Raw genomic sequence first — 17,812 nt, forward strand, 5'->3', positions numbered from 1 at the left:
GCTTTTTCAATTGAAGCCTTCTTTATCATGCCTTGTGCAAAAATGCAGATATCTCAATTTGACTATTCTCTTTGCTTTCCCCCACAGAGTCATTTATTTATTCAATTAATATTTTATTGCACAACTATTTTATCTCAGTCTTAAGCTAAGTGCTTTTGATTTCAGATGAGAAAGGCCTTCGCTTGTGTTGTTTACATTCTAATAGAGTAAAGGGACTGAAAACAAGTAAAAGACACACCTAATATTTGCAAGGCTGTGAGTGTCTCAAAGAAACATTACAGCCTGATGTGAAGGACAGGGGACAACAGGATCAAGTGATCAGTTTAGCTACTGGGGTCAAGATTTAGTCTATGAGGTGATGACATTTGATGTGGAATTAAAAGAATGAGAAGAGATGAAACGACCTGGAGGGAAAACGTGGTAGGCAGAAGAAACAGCAGGCAAAAGCATGCTATTTGATTGATGATGGTGTCAAATTCTGTATAGAGTGGCAAGTTCAAGGTCTAAATCTTTGTCTTTTACCCAAAATGTTAGTGAATGCATATGCTCACGTATTGGTGTTGTAGCAATGAGCAGTCTAGGAGGTGGTGGCCTCATGCGGTGTTTACCCTTTAAGTTCATTTCCCTTTTGAGGTTCTGTGTGCTAAAGTTTTTCCAATTCATTGGCTAAAATATCAAGGAGTAAAGAAGCTCCTATAGTAGCTTCACCACCCAATTCTTATGTCATCCTCTATGTGTAATAGAAAATAACTTGTAGGGTCATGCAAATCAAGCAACATCACTTCAGCCCTTCTTTAAACCTCTCCTTATTATCCACCTAGAACTTATCAAGAGAATGTGAAAGATGGCTGCCTAAGGTTTAGAGGTAGCATATGCTATAGCACTTCAGTTTTTAGTGCAATGAAATAATTAAATTGGTGTCTTTCATGGCAATGTGCAAATATAAGAGTATCTAAAATATAGAGATGCACAAATATGAACTCCATTGCTTTGCAGGGAGCCAACCATATGGCTGGTATAAACAAATCATTGTTCATTTATTGATCTGTAATTGATCTGTCTGCATAGCAAAAATCAATGCTATTCAAATCCATTGTCCATACTGAAAATATATATATACTTGATTATAAAAATCAATGAACATTACTTTTCCTAACAATAAGTTGAATATAAACAAAAATTCTTATTAATATAATAGTCTTGTAAGAGACTTGCCTTCACAATTCTATGTAAAATAGATGAAAGAAACCATATGTTCTATCATAACTGGGTTAGAGGTTATATCATTTTAGATTTATAGGACTGTTAATGGCATACCTTAAAAGTTGCAATGATTATTTGAACAATAGTACATAGTGCATTGTTTAAAGTTCTTGGTGATGAGCGATTTTTTTTTTTCAAATGTACAAAAGTAAATTTTTATCTGTTTTAAGAGAACCTCCACCTTCATTTTTAAAAATGTGCATTTATTTTTAGTCTTTTTTTAAAAAAATATATTTTATTGATTTTATTTTTTATTTTATTTTATTTTTTTGTTTACAGAGAGGAAGGAGGACGGATAGAGAGTTAGAAACATCGATGAGAGAGAAACATCGATCAGCTGCCTCCTGCACACTCCCCACTGGGGATGTGCCCGAAACCAAGGTACATGCCCTTGACTGGAATTGAACCCGGGACCCTTCAGTCTGCAGGCTGATGCTCTATCCACTGAGCCAAACCGGCCAGGGCTATTTTTAGTCTTTTATCTTTTTTTTATTCTCCCTACTCCTCCCAACTTTCTTTCTTTTCCGTTGGGTCCATTGAATTTCTTTCAATTCCTTCATTTTCATTTTCTTTCATTTAATCTTATCTACAACCAGCTGGCTGTGTCATAAATTCAGGGGGGAGTTGGTTAATCAGGAACATGTTATTTCCCCTGGGTTGCCCAGCTCTGTGTATTCCTCTAGATTTCTCTAATGAAGACGAAAGATATTGTGATGGCCACAATGGGGTCTCTTCCATTAATTCTATTGTCTGTCCATTCCACAAACATCCCCTCTGTCAAATCAGAAGAGAGAACATATAAAACAAGACCAGCTCAGGTGGAAATTAGAACCCTTTTACCACAATCCTGATGGGTGTTTTCTTCAGGTGAAAAGTATATACACTGCGTAACCCCCTTGAATCATTATTCTTGTGGGCTACTTCCTTGATTCTTAGTTCCAACTTTGCTTTTAGACAGTGACTATTGGATCCTCCTTAGATCCACAGTCCAAAGAACCTGGCAGAAGGGCAGACCCAATCCACTCCTAAACCTAAACCCAAACCCAGGTTGCAGAACTTTGGAGGTATTATGGTTGTCAGGTCTCCCCTTGGTCAGAAAATGTTTCTATTAAACGTACATGGTATATTTAGTAATCATTATCACCTAAATTGCCCTTATTGGCTGATTATTGCTTTTTTTTTATTTAATTGCAGGGAGAAGACAGAAATTCTCATTGTGCCCTTTGCACATCTATATTTTTATTCACTTTTTTTCATTCTGGTTAAACCTAAGGATAAAGACAAACAAAAATATGGTAGTCAGATGGCTACATCTAAGTCAGCTACTTCCACTGTAAAATATATACTATTTTTTTCCCTAACCAGTTTTGCTCAGTGGATAGAGCATCGGCCTGCAGACTCAAGGGTCCCAGGTTCAATTATGGTCAAGAGCATATACCTTGGTTGTGGGCACATCCCCAGTAGGGGGTGTGTAGGAGGCAGCTGATCAATGTTTCTCTCTCATCGATGTTTCTAACTCTCTGTCCCTACCCCTTCCTCTCTGTGAAAAAATCAATAAAATATATATAGATATTTAAAAATATATGTATATACTATTTTTGTGTGTTCTTTTGCTAGGTATTAGGAATTGGATATTTCTGAAATATTTATAACTTTACTTATAAATTCCAAAGGGATAATAATCATTATAAAAATCAAATAATATATAAATGTTTTATAAAATACCTGATTTTAGGTGGTTGTCTAATAATTTATAAGGTAAAATATCCTTAATTTCTTTTGCACTCAGAAGAACTTTCTAACAGTTTCACCTTCCAAATGGGAAAGCTATTCTTAAGGTAATGAATGTCTGTCACAGAAAGTATTGGGGAGAATTGGCATGATAATGCTTCATGGGTAATGAGTAAGGAAGCCTCCACTAAATAGCAGCCTGGACTAGAAGACCAAGTTGTTTTCTTCTGCAGTTTCTAGAACTAAAAATAATGTTTATTAATACCTGTGTTCATCTGAGAAGTAACCTCAGATTCATATACTACATGTTGAAAGGTGATGTGAATGCCGCTAAGGCTACTATTTCCCTGATGTTATCAAGAGATATGAGAGGCTGATTCGGTGCTTTGGGGGAAATAGATCATGGACAGTTGAAACAATAGTTCTGCAGACAGCAAGAGATGCGCAATGGTTTTTTTTTTTTTATCTTCTATTATTACAGGTGACCTAAAACAGGTTGCGTGTTTTCTATGGATTGCCTTTTGTATTTTCTGCATAGCAATAAGGGAGTTCATTCAGCCTCTCTTTTACAGAAGGAACATTTTGAGATAGAATATATGGGCTGTCAGGCCTGTGGGAGGCTGCTGAGTCACATAGGATTCACAGATCTGGCTTCAGAAATCTTCAGAATTTCTCTTTACAACACAGGGTGGTCTGTTTTAAAACCGCCTGTTGATATCCACATTGGGATGTGCTCTAAATGGAGCACTTAGCAACAGTGACAGAATGACTATTACTGAAAAAAAAAATTTAAAGGCTCTAACGATTCCTTCAGAATGCTGATGTGTAATTTATGTTAATGGCTGCTTCATGATTTCTTCATGTTTCATAAAGATGATGAGTTACATGGGCGTTATAGCAGGGCCCTCCAGCCAAAGTACTGTCCCCTTTTCACTAGGGCTCATGAAATGCATCTTACCTATTTCTAAAATGACGGAATGAGATCAGTTTCCTTCCAATTGCAGGAGAATTATTTCAAATGTGGAAGATGTGAACATCAACACAAATGAGCCTTTCTACTAGGAGATTGACCACTGTATTTTAAAGTGTTTATTTCATATTTTATATAAATAATTTAAATTCTAGTAACCAGCTTGTTATTTGCTTCCTAATAAGGAAAATATGCCTAAGACTTTGATTTTTTAAATTTCTTTTTTGTTTGTAATAGCAAATCAATCATCTGTTGTTAGTTATTTAATTATTACTTTATTTTTTTAAAAAGCCTTCTAAGTTACTGTACATACATGATCATGCTTTACAGCAGTTTTTAAAAATATATTTTTATTGATTTCAGAGAGGAAGGGAGAGAGAAACATCAGTGATGAGAGAGAATCATGATCGGCTGCCTCCTGCATGCCCCATACTGGGGATCGAGCCCACAACCTGGGCACATGCCCTCACCAGGAATCATACCGTGACCTCCTGGTTCATAGGTTGACGCTAGCTGGGATACAGCATTTTTCAAATTTACTGAGAGTAGGACACAGATGCTTCAGTTGGAATTATCTACATAAAGTGCTTTTTCCCTTCGATATATTTTTCTAGTTAATTGCCTAGATTTTCACCTACTTTCCCTTAGAATTCATAAAAGGTCATGATTTAATAAAATTGTTATTGAAACAGCAGCCAATCATGTGAAATCTTGATTCAAATACAAATGTTTGACATTGTTATCAAGAAATTAAAGCTGAGTTCTTTTCCTGTATTCCGTTGACATTTATATAAACCTTTCACCAAAGCTTCACATTCTTCACAAGTAATTATTGGATAGTGCTAAAATTGTAATTTTGTCAGCATTTGATAAGCATCAATTTATTTTTAAACACAATTCTCATTGTTAATTTCACCGCATTAATGATTTTTTTTTTAAAAAAAGTTTAGCCTTGTGTTCCTGTTGAGCAGGACAGGAAAGGGCGCTACTGTAATTCCTGTCTGAGAAGCAATCTTTGCCTGGGCTGCTTGGTGCACTCAGACCATGGGGCGGGGGTGAGGGGAGGCACAGGGGCAGTGAATGTGCAGCTCAGGCACAGGGTCAAGGAGAACCACGAGTCTGAGGGGACAAAGAGGCTGAAAGCAATTAAAAGGTAATATATTTTCTGAGCTGTAAGATATTTACTATTTCATTTTTAAAGGTTTCATTTCATCTTTTCGAGAATTCTGTGCTTAATACTCAAGGAATAAACGTATCGGAGACAGGCTCTCCTTATAATTTTCCTTTCTAAAGGTCCTTCAGGAAGAGAGTTATTGTTTTTCTAATTTGCAGGTTAATGCATTTGCATTGACGGGTTTTTGATTGTTCAATAAACTCTGTTCTGAAACAGCTGTCAGACAAATGACACTGTGGGCTGTCTATAGAGGGAGCACCGCAGAAATGGGGCCAGGCTGTTACATTGGTGCATTTGTTTGTGTATCCGACCCTGCATCAGGAACACAATGAAGGCCAGCTGAAACAGGCATCTTTTCCGTTGATATTTGAAAGATTTAATGTTGCTTTTAGAATATTACATATTTAAAACACATCAGGGCTGACTGTACATCTAACCTGCTACTTTATGTCAAGTGTGTGCATGCTGTGAATGATATGAGGGTCATTTGCCGTGCACCTAAGACTGAGGATGTCTTGTTATGCGAACGAAAGGCATACAATTTATGGTTTTGTCATAAAATAAACAGTTCTTATTTGCTTGCTAATATTGATGGGAAAAATTCAATTTGAAGAAAGATTACAGCATTGAAGAAATACGTGCATATTTCCAAAAAGGCCTTTTTAGGGAAGGAAATGTCTGGGTTTTCTCAATTACTTACATTTCTATTTTCTAATTATAACTTACTTTTTTCTCTTGCCATGTAAACATATAAGACCTTTGTAATTGTCATTGTTCCCTTTACATCAATAGCAGACTTAGAACCCAGCGATATGCTATGCTATAAAATAAAAATAAAAAACACACACCACAAGACATTTGAAATTTGTGATGAGAGGAGAGTTGAGGATGGCTGTCTGGTGGCTGAATGATGGAAAGCACCAGGCCGTGTTTCAGATCGCCGCATCGATTCGCATTTATTAATGTATGTGCTCTATTGGCTTCTAAAGGCAAATGGTTAACTCTCCCCCTTACTAACTCTGTGACCTCGGGCAAGTCATGTGACCGCTGTAATTCAGTTTCCTCATCTGTGAAGTGGGACTCATAATACTATCTGCCTCAGTAGATTTTTGGGAGAATTAGTTTGTTCATATAACATGTTTAGAACATCTCCTGGCACAAAGCACTTAATTAAGTGTTATCTGTTATCTATTGAGCATCCACTTTGTGTTCCAAACTATGCTGGGTCCTCCCAAAATACAGGACTGTAAGCTGTGGTCCGTACACTCGAGGAAATTAAGTATTGTTGGAGAAAAATAATTCTAGCATCAGACAGTATATCCATATGTGTGACATTTTGTAAGACAGGCAATATATATCTTAAGAATTTAGGGAAAGGAAGCGTTTTTAAGGATGCGAGGTCTTAGATTGTCCAGAAGAAAAAGGACTTGAGGCACAGACTTAAAGGGTGATTTTCAGGAACTGCAGAGACTTAGAGAGGCAACGTCAGGCTAGTAGGAAACATGACAACGTGACAAAATTGACATGTTGCTGAAACAGTTAAAATGGTTTGGCTGCAGACACTGATCCATGTGGGGAAGTGGACTGGCCATTTAAATCAGAATCTAAACAGAATAAGCGTTATAGTATTTTGCAGTATTGAAAATATTATGCAAGCTTGGTTAATAATTCAGAGAAGGAAATGAGGAATTTTTTATCACGACATTAAATAACACTCACACACATGAATTAGGCTACGATAAATTTTGTGAACAATCTGCAATGAGTGAAAAAATATAAACATTGAAAGGGAAGACCTTCAATAAAGTGAACGGAGGTTTTGTAATGAGCAATTAGAAATTCAGCTCACGCGGTTCGTAGACGCACCAGCAGCAGATTGTGTGGCCATGTGGGACCCGTCCCCTGGCACCAGGCCACAGAGGGGCTGTGCTGGAGGTTGTAACTACCTCTGATGTGGAAGGTAAACAACAAAGCTCTCAGGCCTCGAGGGATCAAATCCCTGTATGAGAACCATCCCCCTCGGGCTGATCTGTGGAACTACATGAATATCAACCCTGCGTGTATTGCTCATTTGTTGTCTTGGAAGCGGGAAGCCTACGCTGAGGCAAAAGATATCAACTAAATAAAGAAGCAACGAAAAATGCTTGGATAAAACAAAACTTAATCCAAGATGGTGGAAACGTAGATCTCATAAAGAAGCTTTGTTTTTTTTTTTTCTTGTTTGTTTTTATATATATTTTATTGATTTTTTAGAGAGAGGAAGGGAGAGGGATAGAGAGTTAGAAACATCGATGAGAGAGAAACATTGATCAGCTGCCTCCTGCACACTCCCTACTGGGGATGTGCCCACAACCAAGGTACATGCCCTTGACCGGAATCGAACCTGGGACCCTTGAGTCCATAGGCTGACTCTCTATCCACTGAGCCAAACTGGTTAGGGCAAAAAGCTTTGTTTTTTGAGAATGATGAGTATGTATATTTGTAAAGTGGATTAAACACACACACACACACACACACACCAGCAAAGGCCAACAGAAACTAAAGGCAGAGGAACATGAACAGCTTATGAATCCGATTTTAGTGATAAAGCCTTTTTTCTACTCCTCGAGCATTTTACCTTTACAATGTAATTAGCAAAAATCAGATCCCTTTTAACATTGCTTACAAGATTGACTCTAGGCAAAAATGGAATACTAAAGCATTTCACAAGTCAAAATAGCTTTCTAAAAACAGTTTATTGAAAATGGCTTAAATTGTTAATAATTTTAAGAACTAACATTTCTGGCATGACATCCAGCTCACAAACAATCCTAGATTGAATGTAATACCAAGTACTCTTTTACACACACACACACACACACACACACACACACACACACAATTGTATTTCATAATAAAGTTATCCATGTTATAAGAATTGCACAGTTATCAAATAGTGTGTCTAGGTTATCTGAATCTTTGGCTTACTTATATAATTTTTACTCAAATATGGGAACACTGTGGGTGGTTTATTATATAACAAAAATAGGAGCAGTTTGGCATTGGTGGGATATTTATAGCAAGTGGAACACTTGAAATATATGAACTTATTACTTCAAAATTTTGAACAGGCTGCTTATATATGAACACAATTGAAATGGTCAGTTGGTTAGAGCTTGTGATATTTATTTTTTCCAAGATCCAGGGGCATAGCTATGTGCATTTCCTTGGATTAAAAATAAAATGATTTTTTAAAACAGTGGCATAGGCAGAGCATTGCCTTAGAACAAGGGCTGCAAAGACTTCTCACTCTCCCACTCCTCCGCTAAGTCCCTTACTGAAACAGCCTTCTTCCTTTCCCTTTGCTCTTCTCTGTGTCTCCCATTTATTTATTTTTTTGGCTCTGGTATCTATGATAATTGCTAGTTGGATAATTCAAGAAGGGTGTTGAAGGAAGATGTCTGCTTTTAATACTCTCTCCTTCCTAATAGCAGTAGATCCAGACACATTCGCCTCTATTTCAGAGAATTTACCACATCGAATATAGGAAGGAAGGACAGTTAGGTAACAATCCTTAGCTATTACTTTGGCTCCATTCTTCCAACAAAGAAAATCTCTTTGTAGCATTTAAAACAATTAAATAGATAACTGTGCAGACTTGACACTTTGTACTCCACTGTTATACTTTTCAATAGATTAAATTGGGTATAATTTGTGCTGTTCTGAATTTGCTCTTCCTCAAGTGCATGCAAAATGAAATCGATTACCATAATTCTTTTAAAAAAAAAGTTTTCCGAACTAGGTACTACTCTTTTAAAAGCCATCTTACAATCAAATCCAACCTGAAAAGGAACAATAATTACCTGCCAAGTATTTTTCATTAAATTTTCGTGAAAACTTGAATATTTTATATATTTGCTTTTAAATTTGTGCTGTTTCTGTACCATAAAGTGAAGCAGATGATATGAAAGATGATCTTAATTATTTAATAAAATATTTGCTTCAATATTTAAAGATCTCAGTGAATTCTCCAAACTACATTGAGTCTGTAGACATCTTTAAACAGTTGGAAACACTCTGCTAGTCGATTCTGTAATGAGTTATTGTAGAGGCAGAGACAGATTACAAGATAATTTTTTCCTATGACATTCAATATCCACTTGACGGATTTGGAATGATAAGTTATGTACTCTAGAGATTTACTAATTCCTGTAGAGTATTAAGTTGCATTTTGAAAATATGCTACTTGTTGAAAAACAGGGCCTGTTAACAGATGCATGGGTCCAGCAGTTCTTTAGTTCTTTTTTTTTTTTTTTTCTGATGTGGATTATGGGGAGAAGAGGGAATTAGTAAATGAATCACTTACTCAACTTAAATAAATGTAATTGTGCTTTAAAAATTAATAATGCAATTTTATTTCAATATATTTTCTGTTTAGTCAATAACTACTCATCTGCTTACTATATGCAAAACACTTTAATAAAAATATTGAGGATTCAGTGACAAATAAGTATAAATGTATATCTACCTAATCATGAAAGTATACAGGAAAATAAGCATAAAGCCAATTAAAGTGCTTTGGAGTTTAGTGGATAGAAGAGAATCTTTTTTAGTTTGGCAATTTATCAAAGGTGATATCAGAGCAGTTGTGGAATTTATTCATAATGAAGGCAGAGAATTAATTTCAGGGACAGGCTGACGTAAATAAGAGGATAGAAAGCTAGGTTGGTTAAGTTTTTTAAACTTTAATTTTTGTCAGACTTTCTGACCTTCCCTCATGTGAGAGTTACACCCCCCCCCCCCCCCCCCCCTGCTCCACCAACCACCCATACTGGAGGGAAAGCAGTGTCCTTATCTCAAAAGATCAGGCATGAACAGCCTTTGTTAAGTTTCCCGCAGTTTACTATGCACAGCTCACACTCTTTGGCCTGTCATATCTTTCCATTCTTTATCAAATCTAGCATAAGGACTCTCAGGTTTAACCATCTCTTTGTGTTTTTATTTCCTTGGGAAGGCTCCCATGTCATGTAAAACTCCTTCTGGAGTGCTAGGTTGGTTTCTTATTACATGAAAAGGCTATGTATCCTCTCTAACTTTCTACAAAATTTTATAGTATATTCTGGAGACAGTCAATGAAATAGTGCTCAGTGATTATAAATACGTGCTTGACAATTTACCTAGAACTAGAAAGACTGATAATTCGCACATATGTGTATTTTCCCTTGGGTAATATTTTACTTTTATGATGCATGGAATCTTTGCATGTTTCCTAGTCATTATATTCTTCTAACTTCAGGTTTGGGAGTCAGAGTGCTTATGTCTTTTAGGAAAACCAGGCAACATGTCATATCTATAAAAAATGATCCTTGCTCCTATAAAGTGTTCTTGATAGCTTGTCAGTGGGGCTGAGAAGACTGGAAGAGTCCTGGATTGCTTTTCAGCCAAAACAGGTTCTCCTCAATGAACAATGGCAATGACAGTACACTCAGGTGTCAAGTTAGAATGAAAGTTTTAGACCATTTAGCATAAGTCAGAATTCAGGCATGAGTTAAGTTGATGTTTTTACATATATACTATTTGTCTCTTGGTTTCCCAGCTAAAGGGATGTATAAGATGTATAACAGTTTTTATTATTTGTCAATGTTGGGAATTATACTTGAGAAGAGATGATTCATTTTCCGTGGGTTTTAGGACTTGCTCAGTAACTGCTTGGAGAAACGAGGTTGTCTGATCTGAATTAGAAAATGGTGTCAATATTCTTTGCTCCTACCAGTTTCCTACTGTAACCTATTGTTTTAAATGTTAAAATGGGAACAAATATATTTATCTAATAGTAGTAATAAGAATATTAGTTAGTATTTATAATATATTTCAAATATATGCACCAGCTCATAAGCAGCACAAAGTCTAATATTAGAATAATGTGGTTATGCATCATTCATTTTAATGAATCTATAAATTTCTCTCCACTTTGTACTCTCCTCCCATTTATTTATTTTTTTTTGTTTCTTGATATTAATTTATCTTCTTTGTATCAATTTCATACAGCATGGTTCAATAAATATTCTTTTCTTATTTTCATTTGTGTTAAAGTATCCCTAGCATTTATGTATTTCATTTGCTAACTAATTTGTTGCACATGTAATCACGCCTCTGTGTTTTCCTCTAAGGCAGTGGTCGGCAAACTCATTAGTCAACAGAGCCAAATATCAACAGTACAGCGATTGAAATTTATTTTGAGAGCCAAATTTTTTAAACTTAAACTATATAGGTAGATACATTGCTATTAACTTAATTAGGGTACTCCTAAGGCTTAGGAAGAGCCACACTCAAGGGGCCAAAGAGCCGCATGTGGCTCTCGAGCCGCAGTTTGCCAACCACAGCTCTGAGGCATTTCATTCTTTTTATGACTGACTTTCAAGTTTTGCTTCTTCCCCTTTAGTTTATCAGCTCATTATTCTTTTATGCGTTCTCCTACACCTCATTTAAATCCCTTTTTCATGTTATACTTCTTTCCATGTTTAATTTCTTATTCTGTCACACTTAAGTTTATTTGAAAAAAATGGCTGCCTTATAGTAGTATTGAAACTCTTACCTATCTGAAGAAAAGAAGATTAATATGGTTAAATACCCATGATCCCAGCACTTATGAAATATAAAGTTCACTTTCCTTTATAAAATAACATGTTATGAAACATTTATTGTTAATAACATTTAAAGAAGTGGGGTAAATAAGATACTTATAATGGCATAGGACTATTTATCATATGACCTCAGGAAAAGAAAAGATATATAAAGTTTACATAGCATGCTTTCAACCATGTGAGGTAATTTAAAAAGACTGAATGGGAATACATGAAATGTTAGGAGTGGTTATCACTGGGTAATTAAATTAGGAGACATTTAAAATATTTCTCATTTTGTGCATTTAAAAAAATGTTCTACACTTAGCACACCCTTAGTATTATATCGAGAAGACTTGTGAGCTAAAGAATAAGGCTTAGTTTAGAATATTCTATTCACTAATTTTAAATGGAATTTTCATAAAAATTAAGCAAATTTATCCACATATTGGACATGACAATCATGTCATTTTTCTTTCTTTTATCGGGGGGTATTTTAGCCTTCTAAGAGGCTTTACAGTAAAGTTTTATTGGCTTTATAATTTGTAGATAGGATGGGAGGGTGGACATAATGAGAGCTGGGAGGGAGGAGAACGATTTAAAGGTAATTTAATGAATTATCTGCATCATGACTGTTAAGTGGCTGTCTGTGGCCTTCATTTGCCAGAGACATGATAGAATATTTTCTTCTCTGATTTCTGCAGGATCAAGTCATGGGTGGATAAGATGCAGGAAGACCTTGTCACCCTGGCAAAAACAGCAAGCGGAGTCAGTCAGCTGGTTGATGTGAGTAGAGCCCGAACAGACTCAGTCTTTTCTTTAATTCGAATGCAGCCCTAGCTTCTGGGAAGCTGTTTTTCTATATCATAGAGAAGCTGTTTTTTGTGTGTGGATCTGATGGTGAAATTCTGGAAGAGACCCTTGGTACTGCTTGGTATTGTGAGAAAGAAACATCATACCTCACAACTGATAATGCTTTCTCACCACACACACCTTACAGTTTAAAAGCAGCCCGCACATACACGAATCCATGTGTTACCTAGATTCCCCTAAAGTTTAAATTGGGATGCTACCTTTTTATTCTCCAGGCTATCTTGTATAATCTGTCACATAGTGGAGGCTTTAAGTACTGTGATGAATTCCTTTGAATGTCCTCAGTGGGAACACTTCTTCATTTTTTAATGGTAGATTTTATTTTTAAAGAGAGTTGAAAAGTGTTCACAGCCATGTCTGGAGACTAGAGTGCGTCACTGATATGGGGGGTAAGGATTTTGGTGTAAGAAAAAGAATCACTGTAAAATATGGTTTTTCTTAGGATTTATGCAATGATTATGAAAACCACTATTAAATGATTTTTAAAGGTAATAATATTATATAAATATTTATGTATCATCTTAGAAAGGTTATTTTTCTTGGGTAAGAACATTTATATTGTAGGTTTTGTATTTATTAAACATTAAATGTTATTGCTTGAGTGTCTCACTTATATTTCAAGGTCAGTAATGTAACAATTTGAAAGTATTTTCGCCTTGTGATCTTAGTGATGCAATGAGTCCTTTTATTTTCCAAAAGTGAGATGAAATGTATTAAAGCAGACTTATCTGTATGATACATGAATACTTATGATGTGGATATTTATGTGTGAATTCTTCTTTCTAGAGAAAATGGAATGTATGGTTGTTTACCATATATATTAATAGAAATTCATAAAGGAACCTTATTAATTAAGCAGATACTTAAAAAAAATTACTCCAGAAACTGTGTACAAAACAATCATAGGTTTCCATCTAAGAGTATGTTGTGCAAACTTAAATACCTGTGAGATGAAGATATTTGGAAATGAAAAATGTTCCTTGGGAATAACAATGATCAAATTTAGTTTAGTCAACACGTATGTCCCAGGTCCTGTGCAGGCTACAAGGGTTGACAGAGAACAGTTCCTTTCCCCAGAGATCTGCCGCTCTGCTAATCTATGTGGGCCCGAGGATGCCTGAAAGCTCCTGGTAGCTGGTGCTGGAGACCTGTAATGACTTATTGTGGTGAAATATATAAGAACATGAGCGTGTGCAAGCTAATACGTGAGCCTCTATGAAAGTGATGGAGTTTGTGGGATGAGAAAAAAAAAGAGATGCGAATTAACAGGTTCTGGTTAGAAGCTATATGAATCTTTTTATTGACAGATTGAGATTAAAAATAACTGCTCTTGGGAGCGCTCCTTCACTCCTCCCATGCTTCTGCAGCCTCAGAAACCACTTTCTTGGCTGACCTCATTTTTACTTTCCGTGTAAATATGTGAACCTTCTCTCACTGAAGCTGCTTTTGCAGGGAATCATTATGCAACCAAAAAAGTCTCACCTGATTTCCACTATGCTTTCGTGAAGTGTAGCTGACTAAGAAGAGTGTAAAATTGTTAAATGAATAAATGGCTTTGTCTGAATATGGATAACAAAATAGAATGGAGAGGATGGAAGAAAATTCCCACACTTTTTCTGTTTATGAGGCACATACATAACTACAGTGACAGAAAAAATACAATTAAATAATTTGTTTTATTATATGTAACAAATGAGGGGAGAGAGAGAGAATTGATTATTGGGAAATAATTTTAGTATTAGGTCACATGAAGAGCGTCATTTTGCATAGATAAATGATCCATATGCCTCTGTGCTTTTGCCTGGAGAGAAGGTTCATGTGCGGGCTTTTGGCTGTGGAAATTTAAAGCAGAGACTGGCTGAAGGATGCTATAGTGGATAGTGGACTTTGAGCTGAGATTGGGTGTATTGGATACAGGGCGAGGACCAAAAGTTGAATAAATGGAGGGATTTAACAGGTTCCTGGATTGAAATTCAATATTATGGAAATGATGACTCTTCCAAAAGTATTTAATGTAATTATTTTTACTGGTTTTGCAGGCTAGAACTACCATTTTACCTAATACTCATATGTAATTGTAATGAGGCAACTTAGCTAAAATAAGTCATCTTTACAATTTAATGAAAATTAAAGTTATTTGCCTAACTTCTGTTAAAGATACAGCATGAATAAGCTTAAGTAGTGCTATGTCTTAATGAATTATTCCACTATCTAATCATTTATTAGAAGACAACATGTCCATTAATTGCGTATGCTCAGAAGCAAAGTACATGAAATAATTGAGGGAAGAAAAGAAATAAAATTAGGGAAAAGAGACAGTAATATGTTATAATTTTGCTTAGTGAATTTAATATATTATAACCTTTCAAATACAACTGAAGGACTTCATTTGGTTTTCATTAGTTTAAGAACTGCACTAAGCCCTTTGCATATGGTATCTTATTAATTCTCAGGACAACCTTGTAAAGTGAACATCATCATCTCTAATATGCATGAAGCATTTGCAATGTTAAATTTTGGTTCTAGGCCACACAGCTACTAAATTGAATATACTAGTGACTCCAAAATTTTAAAAAATATATATTGTTATGTTTTAGAGCAGTGATGGCAAACCTATGACATGCGTGTCAGAGGTGACACGCAAACTCATTTTTTTGGTTGATTTTTCTTTGTTAAATGGCATTTAAATATATAAAATAAATATCAAAAATATAAGTCTTTGTTTTACTATGGTTGCAAGTATCAAAAAATTTCTATATGTGACACGGCACCAGAGTTAAGCTAGGGTATTTCAAAATGCTGACATGCCAAGCTCAAAGGGTTCGCCATCACTGCCTTAGACCCAAGCTGTCAAACTCGCGGCCCATGGGCCACATGCCTTGTTTATTTGGCCCGTGCTAGCCTTTGAGTTTGACATGCTTGCTTTAGACTATAAGTTACTATTTTACCTTTTTATATTGCTTCTTGTACACTGAGTGGCCAGATTATTATGACCACCCCATCAGTACAATGAAGTGAATTAGTTATGCAAATAATAATAATAATAAAACCTCGAGAGTATTTGCTTAGGAAGTTTTCAATATTCAGTATTTTTGGAAGTGTCAATGAAGTACTGATGGGGTGGTCATAATAATCTGGCCGGTCATAATAATCTGGCCACTCAGTGTAAATTAGAAGAAGCCAAAATTCGGCTAGCAGTTACCCACTCATGAACATTTCTATTTAAATTTATTTTTAAAAAGAAAGTATAGAAAGATATTGCAAAATGTAAATTTACATGCAGAATGTAAAATCTTCCATCATTGTTGGTATGCACAGACATGGTTTTTGTGTGTATATCTATTGAAAGGATTGCTAAGAGTGGTACAGAAAATAATTTTTCTTGATTTTGTCTTTATGGTCTTCCACCTGAAGAAAATACACTTATTCCAATTGATAGTTTTGTGATCTGCCGAGGTGTTTCATCTCATGGAGTTGTTGAGATTGATGACATATCCATATATAATATTTATTGACCTGTAACCAGAACGCAAGAAAGATCATTCCCCCGTTGTATTAGTCAAGAGTATTGCATTATACTAGAGGCCCGGTGCATGAAAATTCGTGCACTCAGGGGTGGGGGTCCCTCAGCCCGGCCTGCGCCCTCTTACAGTCCTATAGCCCTCACGGGATGTCCTACTGATGGAGCACTCCCAATATTCTCTCAAAGACATAAATATGAAATGTGTCTAAATATTGAGCATTCGGTCCTCTTAATTAAGTTGGTATTTACACAAGGATTTTGAGTGAAGAATTTCATTAGTAACTAAAGGGGTTCACAGACCAATGCTTTTTCTTTGACATTGTGATCACATGATCTTATGTAAATAGAATTTTCATTTTCTAGGTGGTAAAGAGTTTAATATATTTATTTATTGGCAAAATAAGCTACTCTAAAGCAGAACATAATTAATCACTGGCGATTCTGAGTAGGGATTTAGCAAGATGCAGAGTCAACAGTAAGGAAGGGACTCTTTTTTTCTCCTCGGGAATGCTGCTAAGTAGCTGGCAATAGTAGATTTCCTTTACCTGCTTGTCAAGTGAGATAGTAATACTCTCCCTCACAGAAGCGTTGTAGGAGTAAAAGGGATGTAAAATGCAATGTGACAGCAATAATAGATGACATAAAAAAGTTAATGCTTACTTCCCTTTAACATGTAGTTTTATATTTATATTACTTTAAAAGTAATATTATTATTTAAAAAAGTAACCTTAGTACTTTATAAAAATAATAGTATTACTTTTCAAATATAGCTTATTTATTTCATGTTTTAGTTTTGTTCAGAGTTGCCTTACACCTCCAACTAGGAAATGTTGTGACTAGTTACTGTAATAACAGGGAAATTGAGATTATTGTCATCTTAGGGAAAAATACATTACCCTCCCCCGCTAAATGGAGAGAAATCTATTGAGACTGCAGAATATATTTCCACAGAGAGAATATGGACTCTGTTATTTTTGTGTATGTGTGTTTTATTTCTTTTAAACAGTGATTAATTAAACTGTTTTCAAAGACATGAAAGAAAATGAATTCTAAAGGGGTTTCTAATCTTATGATAACTTTCAATATTTTATTTACAGGTTTTTAAGTGCAGTATTATCGGTTCATAAACATTAATAGTGAAAGACTACTAAAATGATTTCTTTTTTACCATACCAATCTGTTCTATTATCAATCAATAACACTTTTTAAAGTTATGCTGGTATTTGAGCGAGTTCTTATTTATTGTTTCTTCAAGTAGCAATCCCATGGCTTGGTAATACTAATTACAGGGAGAGTAATAGGTAGTGGCTGTGCTCTCTTGTCTATGAGCCTCACAAAGGAGGGGAAGCTAAAAACTTATGGAAGTGATGTAGCCAAGGGTTAGCTTCGTCTTTACAATGAAGATGAATGACATACAAGACCATTATTCGCTACTGCACACTCTCAATATATAACATATAGCTGCTTATCGTTCTCCCCTGAAGACATCTTTAATGTCTTTATATAGAGTGCAGTGATTCTCAGCCTGGGGCAATTTTGTTCCTTAAGAGACATTTGAAACATTTATTATTGTCACAACCAGGGGTGGGGGTGGGGGAGTGTTACTGGCATGTAGTGTGTAGAGGCCAAAGATGCTGCTAAACATCCTATACTGCGTCGGACATTGCCCACAACAA

At 35.6% G+C, this 17,812-nt stretch overlaps 1 protein-coding gene across 7 annotated transcripts in view; it reads left to right on the forward strand.

Annotated features, from left to right (window-relative positions):
- Positions 1-17,812, forward strand: part of CACNA2D1 (calcium voltage-gated channel auxiliary subunit alpha2delta 1) — a 391,747-nt gene that overhangs the window by 62,700 nt on the left and 311,235 nt on the right. For all 7 annotated transcript variants that reach the window (XM_036328345.1, XM_036328344.1, XM_036328339.1 and 4 more), the window contains exon 2: positions 12,445-12,526. In XM_036328345.1, the coding sequence (XP_036184238.1) occupies positions 12,445-12,526 (82 nt within the window). The remainder of the gene's footprint in view (positions 1-12,444; positions 12,527-17,812) is intronic.

The sequence above is a fragment of the Myotis myotis genome, unplaced genomic scaffold, assembly GCF_014108235.1.
Source record: "Myotis myotis isolate mMyoMyo1 unplaced genomic scaffold, mMyoMyo1.p scaffold_m19_p_11, whole genome shotgun sequence".
In the NCBI taxonomy this organism is placed as follows: domain Eukaryota; kingdom Metazoa; phylum Chordata; class Mammalia; order Chiroptera; family Vespertilionidae; genus Myotis; species Myotis myotis.